Source organism: Triticum urartu, chromosome 2 (genome assembly GCF_003073215.2).
Source record: "Triticum urartu cultivar G1812 chromosome 2, Tu2.1, whole genome shotgun sequence".
NCBI classification, from domain to species: Eukaryota; Viridiplantae; Streptophyta; class Magnoliopsida; order Poales; family Poaceae; genus Triticum; species Triticum urartu.
This window is the reverse complement of record NC_053023.1, coordinates 425,867,638-425,880,264: the sequence shown is the minus strand read 5'-3', so window position 1 is coordinate 425,880,264 and position 12,627 is coordinate 425,867,638. Positions and strand designations below refer to the sequence as shown.

General features: G+C 45.2%; 1 protein-coding gene across 1 annotated transcript in view; it reads left to right on the top strand.

The window, feature by feature from the left end:
* Positions 1 to 8,569, top strand: part of LOC125536966 — a gene marked incomplete at its 5' end in the record, with an annotated part of 27,218 nt that extends 18,649 nt beyond the window's left edge. The window contains 3 exons of the mRNA XM_048700259.1: positions 7,569 to 7,672; positions 7,780 to 7,861; positions 7,997 to 8,569. Of these exons, the coding sequence (XP_048556216.1) occupies positions 7,569 to 7,672; positions 7,780 to 7,861; positions 7,997 to 8,569 (759 nt within the window). The remainder of the gene's footprint in view (positions 1 to 7,568; positions 7,673 to 7,779; positions 7,862 to 7,996) is intronic.
* Positions 8,570 to 12,627: the final 4,058 nt, after the last annotated feature.

The following is a 12,627-nucleotide window of genomic DNA, read 5'->3' as shown; positions in this document are numbered from 1 at the left end:
CTGATGTTTGTTGCCCCGAGCCACTCTTATGTAATGCCACTGGTAAAATGTAGCAGTCGCACTGCTAAAAGTAAGGACATTAAACCAATGTTGCTGGTAAAATGAAGCAATGGCACCATTAAAGTAATGTCGTATTTAACGGTTGTCATAGTTAATCCTAATGCCCACACTAATATCTAGCAATGCTGCTGCTTTAGAAATTGCTACTGTCCTTGTAGGATTGCCATTCAGATAAGGAACATGCTTCTTTTCATTTGATGTATGTTTCATCACTTGTTTGTCACCCTCCTTTCCACCTTTTTTGTGCAAACAGAGACATACATTTCACGCTTGATCTTAGTTCAACTGGACAAATGATATCCAAATTATAGTTGAACATTCCAGGAGCTTCACAACCAACCTTGATGTTGCTCAATTTTATTGCAACTAATGAAGAAGAAGCTCTGTGGGTTTCGTTTTCTGATGGAAATGGAACCGGGGCTGGAGCCCTTTTCTTAAAAAAAGAAGAAGCTGCTAGCTCATGGGACATTGCTTCATTTTAGGTGAACTGCACCAAAAGGTCCCATGAATTGAATCATCCATGTTGGTGACTGGTGTCATCCCTTCTACGATGGCGTTGACTGCAGACATGGTTCCCATCACGAGGTATGTTCCTTTTTGGTCTGACCGTTTGCCAAAGATCCTGCATGTTGAGTCTGCTCTTGTGCTACTGTTTTGGCACTGCCATGATAAAGCAGTAATGTTATTATTTTGCACCTTAATCTAGTGGCACTATTAATTTGAGGCAATGTTTTGGCACCGCTAGTGCCACTATTTTTTATATATCGAAAGAGGGGGTTTCCTCCGATTTCATTAAAGAAACCAACCATAGAGAACCATTATCCGACAACATCTCAGTGTAAACGGGCAGTTATGCAACTACTACTAGAACGGACTGAGTACTAGCAGGAGACAAGTTCGCCACATAAGCTAGGCAGGTAGGGGGACGCAGCACCAGCTCGACCAAGTTTGGATTACAACCCAAATGCTACCACAGAAACATCAGGGGGAAGATAGGGACTGAAAGAGCCAGCTTCAGCATCCCAGTCTAAGCACCCCCGGCCTCCATCCTTGACGCACGGTACACCTCGTTTGCCACCTGCTCGACCCTAGTGCCACTGATAAAATGAAGTAATAATACAGTTAAAATAGAGCGAGTGTCCTCTCTATCATTTCATTTCCAATGTAGATAAAGAAAGTGCTTCTCTTTGTTAGTATATGTTTCATCAACTAGTCCCATTGTTAATGTTTAAGCGTTTCTGCAAACTGGGGTGCTTAATTTTAGTTGATCTGCACAAAAATAGAGATTGGAATGTCTCAAGGCCCCTCCTTGTACTACCGCTGTACACTGATGTTCATCACTGGCAGAAGGTGTATCGGGGAGACTTGGGTCGATTTCCAGTATGAGGCGTATCGTATGAGGCGTCGCAGGGCCCATCTCGCCCTCGCAGCATGGCATACTATGATACTATCGCAATATTTTCTTCTATTTATTAGTGTATGTTTCATCAACTAGTGCCACTATAATGTAATCACGCTTTTTCATTATCTGTGCAAACAGGGTTATTCAGCTGCATTTTGGTGGAACTGCACAAATGTACGGATGGAACCGGCATATATGCAGAGTGCGAGGTGCCAAGTAAAAATTACCGACACCAACCCTGCTCCATCTAAGCATTGGCATCCACCACCATCAGTGGGATGTGTGGCGCTCACTGTGGACGGATCTTTCTCGGCAGCAAATCCTCTAACCAAATACTAGTAGCTTAGACTTAAAAAATACTAGTAGCTTATATTGGCAGTTTTCTAGGGGTGTACTCTTTTCTGAAAGAAGCACCAATCTATTTTTCTTTATTTGTACACAGTGTCACAACTTTGACCCAAAGGTCCAGAGCTATTTTAGGGTGATTGGCGTAGTACTCGGAGACTGATTGTAAGCATGATTTTTATTAGCTGTCACACTGATTGTAAGCATGAGCAGATGGAAGATTAGGTTAGTGCGAAGCTTACCTTAAACCCTACCGCGTTGAAACTGAGGCGAGCATCGAGGGAACCGTGGAGAACGGCGGAAGCGATCGACGCCATCCGGCCTCCTCTTGCGGTGGGAGAACGAATACTCCGTGGCTCCGGCTGGCTCTGCACCCTCTCGAACGGCACATCGTACTCGATCGATTCGTTATCCTATGGGTGCTCGACCTTCGACCTATACGCCCACCACCTCCACCTGACTTTTGCCTCGGGCGCATCTGTCTGCTCCATCGCCCAGAGGAGATACTCGATGAACTCGAAGGACTGCGGCGTGACTGCCACCAAGGAGTACATCGCCGTCATCTCGCTCTTTCGCATACATTGCCACATGGCCCTCACCGTCCTTGAAATCTCCCACTCATTGTCAAACCAAGTAAGGATCTCCTTCAACCTGGCTAACTTTGCCCGGTCGCCGCCGGCGATCTGGCTGATTCGCTGTTGCATCTTCTCCATAGATGTCCTTCTTAGTGGTCCGGTGCTAGGTTTGGAAGATGGGAGGAGAGATGGTGGTCTTGCAATAGAGAAGAGGGAGAGGCGAGACGGTGGTTTTGGAATGGAGATGATGGAGAGGAGAGGGGTGGTTTTGAAATGGAGAAGAGGGAGAGGCAAGACGGTGGTTTTGGAATGGAGATGAGAGGTTTCCCTGCCTTTCGGTCGCTGACAGGTGGTCCTCGTGCTTGGTGGGACCCATGTGTCAGTGTCTCAATGGCAAGATGGGCTATGTCAGGGGATCCTCGTCCGAGGAGAGAGGAGGTGGTTTTGCAATGGAGAAGAGGAAGAGGCGAGACAGTGGTGTTGGAATGGAGATGATGGAGAGGAGAGGAGTGTTGGGGATCGTAGCAGAAATTTTAAAATTTTCTACGCATCACCAAGATCAATCTATGGAGTAATCTAGCAACGAGGGGAGAGAGTGCATCTACATACCCTTGTAGATCGCTAAGCGGAAGCGTTCAAGTGAACGGGGTTGATGGAGTCGTACTCGTCGTGATCCAAATCACCGATGATCCTAGTGCCGAACGGACGGCACCTCCGCGTTCAACACACGTACAGCCCGGTGACGTCTCCTACGCCTTGATCCAGCAAGGGGAGAAGGAGAGGTTGGGGAAGACTCCATCCAGCAGCAGCACGACGGCGTGGTGGTGGTGGAGGAGCGCGGGACTCCAGCAGGGCTTCGCCAAGCACTACGAGAGACGAGGAGGAAGAGGGGTAGGGCTGCGCCAACAGGGGAAGGAACTTCATGTGTTGGGCTGCCCCTTTGCCTCCACTATATATAGGGGGAGAGGGAGGGCTGCGCCCCACCTAGGGTTTCCACCCTAGGGGTGGCGGCAGCCCCAATCCCCATCTGGGGTGGCGGCCAAGTGGGGGGAGAGGGAGGCGCACCAGGCATGGGCCTTAGGGCCCATCTGCCCTTAGGGTTTGCCCCCTCTTCTCTCTAGGCGCATGGGCCTTGGTGGGGAGGCGCCCCAGCCCACCTAGGGGCTGGTCCCTTCTCACACTTGGCCCATGTATGCCTCCGGGGCCCGTGGCCCCTCCCGGTGGACCCCCGGACCCCTCCGGTGGTCCCGGTACACTACCGGTGATGCCCGGAACACTTCCGGTGGCCAAAACCATACTTCCTATATATCAATCTTTACCTCCGGACCATTCCGGAACTCCTCGTGACGTCCGGGATCTCATCCGGGACTCCGAACAACATTCGGTAACCGCGTACATACTTTCCCTATAACCCTAGCGTCATCGAACCTTAAGTGTGTAGACCCTACGGGCTCGGGAGTCATGCAGACATGGCCGAGACAACTCTCCGGTCAATAACCAACAGCGGGATCTGGATACCCATGTTGGCTCCCACATGCTCCACGATGATCTCATCGGATGAACCACGATGTCAAGGATTCAATCAATCCCGTATACAATTCCCTTTGTCTAGCGGTACGATACTTGCCCGAGATTCGATCGTCGGTATCCCGATACCTTGTTCAATCTCGTTACCGGCAAGTCTCTTTACTCGTTCCGTAACACATCATCCCGTGATCAACTCCTTGGTCACATTGTGCACATTATGATGATGTCCTACCGAGTGGGCCCAGAGATACCTCTCCGTTTACACGGAGTGACAAATCCCAGTCTCGATTCGTGCCAACCCAACAGACACTTTCGGAGATACCTGTAGTGTACCTTTATAGCCACCCAGTTACGTTGTGACGTTTGGCACACCCAAAGCACTCCTACGGTATCCGGGAGTTGCACAATCTCATGGTCTAAGGAAATGATACTTGACATTAGAAAAGCTTTAGCATACGAACTACACGATCTTGTGCTAGGCTTAGGATTGGGTCTTGTCCATCACATCATTCTCCTAATGATGTGATCCCGTTATCAACGACATCCAATGTCCATGGTCAGGAAACCGTAACCATCTATTGATCAACGAGCTAGTCAACTAGAGGCTTACTAGGGACATGGTGTTGTCTATGTATCCACACATGTATCTGAGTTTCCTATCAATACAATTCTAGCATGGATAATAAACGATTATCATGAACAAGGAAATATAATAATAACAATTTATTATTGCCTCTAGGGCATATTTCCAACAGAGGTGGTTTTGCATTGGAGAAGAGGGAGAGGAGCGTGCGGCAGTGATATAGGTTTGGAGAGAGAAGGCCGACGCGCTGTGACTGGATCAAAATCAAAATCAATTTACCCTTCAATTAAGAAAGCGTACCCCACATTAACTAGTATTCCCTTTTATTTTGGGTCATAATTGACCATGATTTTCACAAATAAAATATATGTTATAGCGTTGCAAAAATAATATAATTTGAAAGTACATTCAGATACAGAACCAAACAATACAATTTTTGGTGACATGCATTCACATTTTGCTTGTCAAATACGGTACATGGTCAAACTTTGACCCAAAAATATGCAAAACAAAAAAATACTTCCAAGACTAGTGCCGCTCCTCTCCTCTTAAACCACCGCCGCTCCTCTCTTGTTCCAATCTAAATCCAGCGCCGCTCCTCTCCTCTTCCATTTCAAAACCACCGCCCCTCCTCTCCATGTTCCAATCCAAAACCAGCGTCGCTCCTCTCCCATTCTAATCCAAAACCAGCGCTACTCCTCTCCTCTTCCATTCAAAAACCACCGCCGGCGAGTGAAGGTGCTGTGGAGAAGTAGATCGATGGAGGAGTACAACAGATACATGAGGATCGCAGTACGGTGATGCTACCTCTTGAGCACTGCATTGGTTTTCCCTTGAAGAGGAAAGGGTGATGCAGTAGAGCAGCTAAGTATTTCCCTCAGTTTTTGAGAACCAAGGTATCAATCCAGTAGGAGGCCACGCACGAGTCCCTCGCACCTACACAAACAAATAAACTCCTCGCAACCAACGCGATAAGGTTGTCAATCCCTTCACGGTCACCTACGAGAGTGAGATCTGATAGATATGATAAGATAATATTTTTGGTATTTTTATGATAAAGAGAAATAAAGATGCAAGTAAAATAAATGGCAAAGGAAATAACTAAGTATTGGAAGATTAATATGATGGAAAATAGACCCGAGGGCCATAGGTTTCACTAGAGGCTTCTCTCGAGAGCATAAGTATTACGGTGGGTAAACAAATTACTGTTGAGCAATTGACAGAATTGAGCATAGTTATGAGAATATCTAGGTATGATCATGTATATAGGCATCACGTCCGAGACAAGTAGACCGACTCCTGCCTGCATCTACTACTATTACTCCACACATCGACCGCTATCCAGCATGCATCTAGAGTATTAAGTTCAAGAGAACAGAGTAACGCTTTAAGCAAGATGACATGATGTAGAGGGATAAACTCATGCAATATGATATAAACCCCATCTTGTTATCCTCGATGGCAACAATACAATACGTGCCTTGCTGCCCCTACTGTCACTGGAAAGGACACCGCAAGATTGAACCCAAAGCTAAGCACTTCTCCCATTGCAAGAAAGATCAATCTAGTAGGCCAAACCAAACTGATAATTCGAAGAGACTTGCAAAGATAACCAATCATACATAAAAGAATTCAGAGAAGATTCAAATATTGTTCATAGATAAACTTGATCATAAACCCACAATTCATCGATCTCAACAAACACACCGCAAAAGAAGATTACATCGAATAGATCTCCACAAGAGAGGGAACTTTGTATTGAGATCCAAAAAGAGAGAAGAAGCCATCTAGCTAATAACTATGGACCCGTAGGTCTGAAGTAAACTACTCACACTTCATCGGAGAGGCTATGGTGTTGATGTAGAAGCCCTCCGTGATCGATACCCCCTCCGGCGGAGCTCCAGAAAGGCCCCAAGATGGGATCTCGTGGATGCAGAAAGTTACGGGGGTGGAATTAGGGTTTTGTCTCCGTATCTGGTAGTTTGGGGTCAGCCTGGAAGTGGCGAGCAGGCTTTTCGGCCCGCTTGTGGCCCGTTTAGGACCGGACCGGACGGTCCAGGACCGCTAGAAAATAAGGTCGGTCCGAGCTCTGTAAATCGGCCCGATAACACAACCGGTCCGGTCCTGTTTTTAACCGGGCGGACCGAGCGGACTAAGAAGTGGCCCAAGCCCCAGGCACCCCGAAGTGAGTCCAACTCCTTTTGTTGCTAGGGCATGCCGCACCCCCGGTCGATCCAGTCTCCTCCCAGTCGCACGCCGCTACCGAAGGCAGAGACGCCACCTCCAAGTCCAAGGCGCCGACGCCTGTGCACGTCGCCCCATCCGGTCGTCCCTCTCCAATCTCCATTGCCACCTTGGCCTCTCCTACCACGCCATCTCCACCTTGCCCTTGTACGAGCTGGAGGAGCACGGGTACGTCGGTGACGCAGATCAAGCAGCAGGGACGCAACCCGCACGCCGTCGGTCTCGCCTCCCCTGGTTCCTTGTCGAGCGCCCCGAAGAGGGAGGAACTCAGGCAACCTCGTCCTCGACTATCTCATCCTCTGTAGTCTGTCCTCTGTTTTAGGTATATGTTCCTATTTATTTGATGATTGATGTACACTCGTTTGTACCAATGTTGGGGATATCGCTTATCGGGAACTTATCGGTCGACCCATGATAAGGGGTAAATCGGCCAGTTTATCGGCATATCGGCCGATTTATCGCCATATCGGCTGATTTATCTTATTGGTCAGACAACGGTAAGCGATAAATCGGTCAATTTATCGGAATATCAGAAGATATCTTGAACAGTGGTTCGTACAGATGAACTGATGAGGTACAGCTAGAGGTATAGGTTGCTGATTTATTATTGATAGATCTACATTTGTACTAATGAAGTGATGAGGTAGAGCTAGAGATATAGGTTGCTGCTTTATTGTTGATAGATCTACATTTGTACTGATGAAGTGATGAGGTATAGGCTGAATGAGGTAGAGATAGAGGTTGTTGTTTTTCTGACAATGTAGATGTAGAAGTTGTACATTTGATGATCTAGTCATTGATATTGTGTACTGATTATGTTCTTTTTTTGTAGAGAATGGTGAAGGGGAAGGGGAATGAGAAGGGAAATGCACTTGGGAAGGAGAAGGAGAAGGGCAAGACGAAGGCAAAGGAGAAGAGCTTAAGTTACTTAATTAGGTAAGAATGCCGCTGCCTCTGCCGGTTCGGAAGAAGGGCAAGCCGCCGAGGCAGCTTAAGAAGACGAAAGACTATACCAATGCTCCAATGGCAGATTTGCTTTGTAGGGTAAAAAACACCCTCTGCGGCCTTCGCGTCTCCCTGACCGCACCAGCGCTGACGTGCGTGCCGCGGAAGCTGCTGCCTTCGGTTCCGCAACCAACTCCCAGATGTCTCATGCATCTACTATAGTATGCTTGTTTTGTTTGATGATGGATGAAGCCATATTCCCATATAGTCATATAGGTACTGTTTTTTCTTATTTCTGTGCTCATGTGGTGTTAGGTGTCAGAGGAGGAAGAGGAGGAGGACGATGAGGACAAGGACAAGGGCATTCAGGAGGAGGACAAGGACGATGAGGAATACGATGAATTTGTCGTCCCGCCTGGAGGTGATGATATGTCGGATTCTGATGAGGATACGTCGAAATGGTACAAGGAATCAGATGCTAAACTAGAAGCCGAAGGAGGTGATGATATGTTGGATTTCGATGAGGATACGTCGGAAGGGTACAAGGAATCAGCTGCTGAACTAGAAGCCGAAGGAGGTGATGATATGTCTGAAGAAGAAATCGTGCACGTTATTTCCAGTGGCGAGGAGGCAAAAGAAAAGAACAAGAAAAAGACCAAGAGGCCAAGAGCCAATGCTCCTATTAGGATGTCGTCAAAAGTTTGGGTCCATTTTCATAAGGACAAGAGGCCATCAAAGGAGGAACCTGGAAAGCTTGTGTTGAAGGCATGCTGCAATTGTTGTGAGGCTGAATATGCATATCTCCAAGGTGGTAGCACCTCAACTCTTAGAAGCAGTGGCGGAGCTATGGCTGGGCAAAACCAAGCCATGGCCTGCCCAGCCAAATAAGAACTCGGTGTAGATTGATGTTGAATTTGGGCCATGAGAGCAAAATTACAGACACGTTTTTAAAGCTAATTCATTTTGGCCCGCCCAGTGAAGCGTGTTTAGCTCTGCCACTGCTTAGAAGGCATCACAAAGTGTGTAAGAATTACAGGAACAAGAAAGCTAAGGGAATCCATCCAATGATGATATGTTGGAACTTGCAATTGTTATGAACTATGAAATATCATCGCAAGTTTGTAATCGTGTCATTCAATGATGATATGAACTCATGTTTGAAGTGTGGATGTGAAACATGCTATTTGTTGCTGTTAAAATTCAGTGTTTTGATGTCCAAAATTCAGCAGCCTCCCGACAGTGGCAAAAATGCTCAATCAAGCTGCCTGCTTGTTTTGCTACAAATAAATCAATCCAGCTTCTTCTTTAGCTAGCTTGCATGCACTGCTTCAGATGAATCGATCCAGCAGCCTGCCTGAAATGAATCGATCCAGCTGCCTGCCGGCTTGCACGTGCACAAATAAATCGATCCAGGTGACTGCTAGTGTGCTAGCTTGCGCGTACTGCTTGAAAATGAATCGATCTAGCTGCCTGCTAGTGTGCTAGCATCACGTACTACTTCAAATGAACAGATCCAGCTCCCGGTCCATTCGGTCCTCTCGGGCCTCACCGAGCTGAGGTGCTGTTGATCCGGTCTCGAGAAAGTGGACCGCTCGGCAGCTCGGTCCGGTCCAGTCCGGACCGGCCGCGAACGGTCCAAAGCACGGCTCAGTCAAAGACCGGACCAGCTCGGACCGCGTCCAGCCTGAGTTTGGGGGTACGTAGGTATATATAGGAGGAAGGAGTACGTCGGTGGAGCAACATGGGCCCCACGAGGGTGGAGGGCGCGCCTGGGGGGTAGGCGCGCCCCCTACCTCGTGCCTTCCTGGTTGATTGCTTGACGTAGGGTCCTAAGTCCTCTGGATCATGTTCGTTCCAAAAATCACGTTCCCGAAGGTTTCATTCCGTTTGGACTCCGTTTGATATTCTTTTTCTGCGAAACCCTAAAATAGGCAAAAAACAGCAATTCTGGGCTGGGCCTCCGGTTAATAGGTTAGTCCCAAAATAATATAAAAGTGTATAATAAAGCCCAATAATGTCCAAAACAGGATATAATATAGCATGGAACAATCAAAAATTATAGATACGTTGGAGACGTATCAAGCATCCCCAAGCTTAATTCCTGCTCGTCCTCGAGTAGGTAAATGATAAAAACAGAATTTTTGATGTGGAATGCTTTCTAGCATATTCAATGTAAATCTCTTTATTGTGGCATGAATATTCAGATCCGAAAGATTCAAGATAAAAAGTTTAATATTGACATAAAATAGTAATACTTCAAGCATACTAACTAAGCAATCATGTCTTCTCAAAATAACATGGCCAAAGAAAGTTATCCCTACAAAATCATATAGTCTGGCTATGCTCTATCTTCACCACACAAAATATTTAAATCATGCACAACCCCGATGACAAGCCAAGCAATTGTTTCATACTTTTGATGTTCTCAAACTTTTTCAATCTTCACGCAATACATGAGCGTGAGCCATGGACATAGCACTATAGGTGGAATAGAATGGTGGTTGTGGAGAAGACAAAAAGGGAGAAGATAGTCTCACATCAACTAGGCGTATCAACGGGCTATGGAGATGCCCATTAATAGATATCAATGTGAGTGAGTAGGGATTGCCATGCAACGGATGCACTAGAGCTATAAGTATATGAAAGCTCAACAAAAAGAACTAAGTGGGTGTGCATCCAACTCGCTTGCTCACGAAGACCTAGGGCATTTTAAGGAAGCCCATCATTGGAATATACAAGCCAAGTTCTATAATGAAAAATTCCCACTAGTATATGAAAGTGATAACATAGGAGACTCTCTATTGAAGATCATGGTGCTACTTTGAAGCACAAGTGTGGTAAAAGGATAGTAGCATTGTCCCTTCTCTCTTTTTCTCTCATTTTGGGCCTTTTCTCTTTCTTCTTTTTATGGCCTTTAGTCCGGAGTCTCATCCCGACTTGTGGGGGAATCATAGTCTCCATCATCCTTTCCTCACTTGGGACAATGCTCTAAAAATGATGATCACCACACTTTTATTTACTTACAACTCAATACTTAGAACAAAATATGACTCTATGTGAATGCCTCCGGCGGTGTACCGGGATATGCAATGAATCAAGAGTGACATGTATGAAAGAATTATGAACGGTGGCTTTGCCACAAATACAATGTCAACTACATGATCATGCAAAGCAATATGACAATGATGGAGCGTGTCATAGTAAACGGAACGGTGGAAAGTTGCATGGCAATATATCTCGGAATGGCTATGGAAATGCCATGATAGGTAGGTATGGTGGCTGTTTTGAGGAAGGTATATGGTGGGTGTATGATACCGGCGAAAGGTGCGCGGTATTAGAGAGGCTAGCAATGGTGGAAGGGTGAGAGTGCGTATAATCCATGGACTCAACATTAGTCATAAAGAACTCATATACTTATTGCAAAAATCTACAAGTTATCAAAGCAAAGTATTACGCGCATGCTCCTAGGGGGATAGATTGGTAGGAAAAGACCATCGCTCGTCCCCGACCGCCACTCATAAGGAAGACAATCAATAAATAAATCATGCTCCGACTTCATCACATAACGGTTCACCATACATGCATGCTATGGGAATCACAAACTTCAACACAAGTATTTCTCAAATTCACAACTACTCAACTAGCATGACTCTAATATCACCATCTCCATATCTCAAAACAATTATCAAGTATCAAACTTCTCATAGTATTCAACACACTCATAAGAAAATTTTATTATTAATCTTGAATGCCTAACATAATTAAAGCAAATTACCATGCTGTTTTGTAGGACTCTCAAAATAATCTAAGTGAAGCATGAGAGAACAAAAGTTTCTATAAAACAAATCCACCAACGTGCTCTAAAAGATATAAGTGAAGCACTAGAGCAAAAACTATATAACTCAAAAGATATAAGTGAAGCACATAGAGTATTCTAACAATTTCCGAATCATGAGTGTCTCTCTCAAAAAGGTGTGTGCAGCAAGGATGATTGTGGTAAACTAACAAATAAAGACTCAAATAATACAAGACGCTCCAAGCAAAACACATATCATGTGGTAAATAAAAATATAGCTCCAAGTAAAGTTACCGATAGAAGTAGACGAAAGAGGGGATGCCTTCCGGGGCATCCCCAAGCTTTGGCTTTTAGGTGTCCTTAGATTATCTTGGGGGTGCCATGGGCATCCCCAAGCTTAGGCTCTTGCCACTCCTTGTTCCATAATCCATCAAATCTTTACCCAAAACTTGAAAACTTCACAACACAAAACTTAAAGTAGAAAATCTCGTGAGCTCCGTTAGCGAAAGAAAACAAAACACCACTTCAAGGTACTGTAATGAACTCATTATTTATTTATATTGGTGTTAAACCTACTGTATTCCAACTTCTCTATGGTTTATAAACTATTTTACTAGCCATAGATTCATCAAAATAAGCAAACAACACACGAAAAACAGAATCTGTCAAAAACAGAACAGTCTGTAGTAATCTGTAGCTAACGCAAGATCTGGAACCCCAAAAATTCTAAAATAAATTTCTGGACGTGAGATGTTATCTATTAATCATCTTCAAAAAGAATTAACTAAATAGCACTTTCCAAATAAAAATGGAAGCAGTTCTCGTGAGCGCTAAAGTTTCTGTTTTTTACAGCAAGATTAAAAAGACTTTCCCCAAGTCTTCCCAACGGTTCTACTTGGCACAAACACTAATTAAACACAAAAAACACAACCAAAACAGAGGCTAGATAAATTATTTATTACTAAACAGGAGCAAAAAGCAAGGAATAAAAATAAAATTGGGTTGCCTCCCAACAAGCGCTATCGTTTAACGCCCCTAGCTAGGCATAAAAGCAAGGATAGATCTAGGTATTCTTTAGTTGGTAATTCTTTAATGAGACATCTATCACCTTTAGGAGTTTCTTTCATTTTATCAATAATCACTTCTTTAT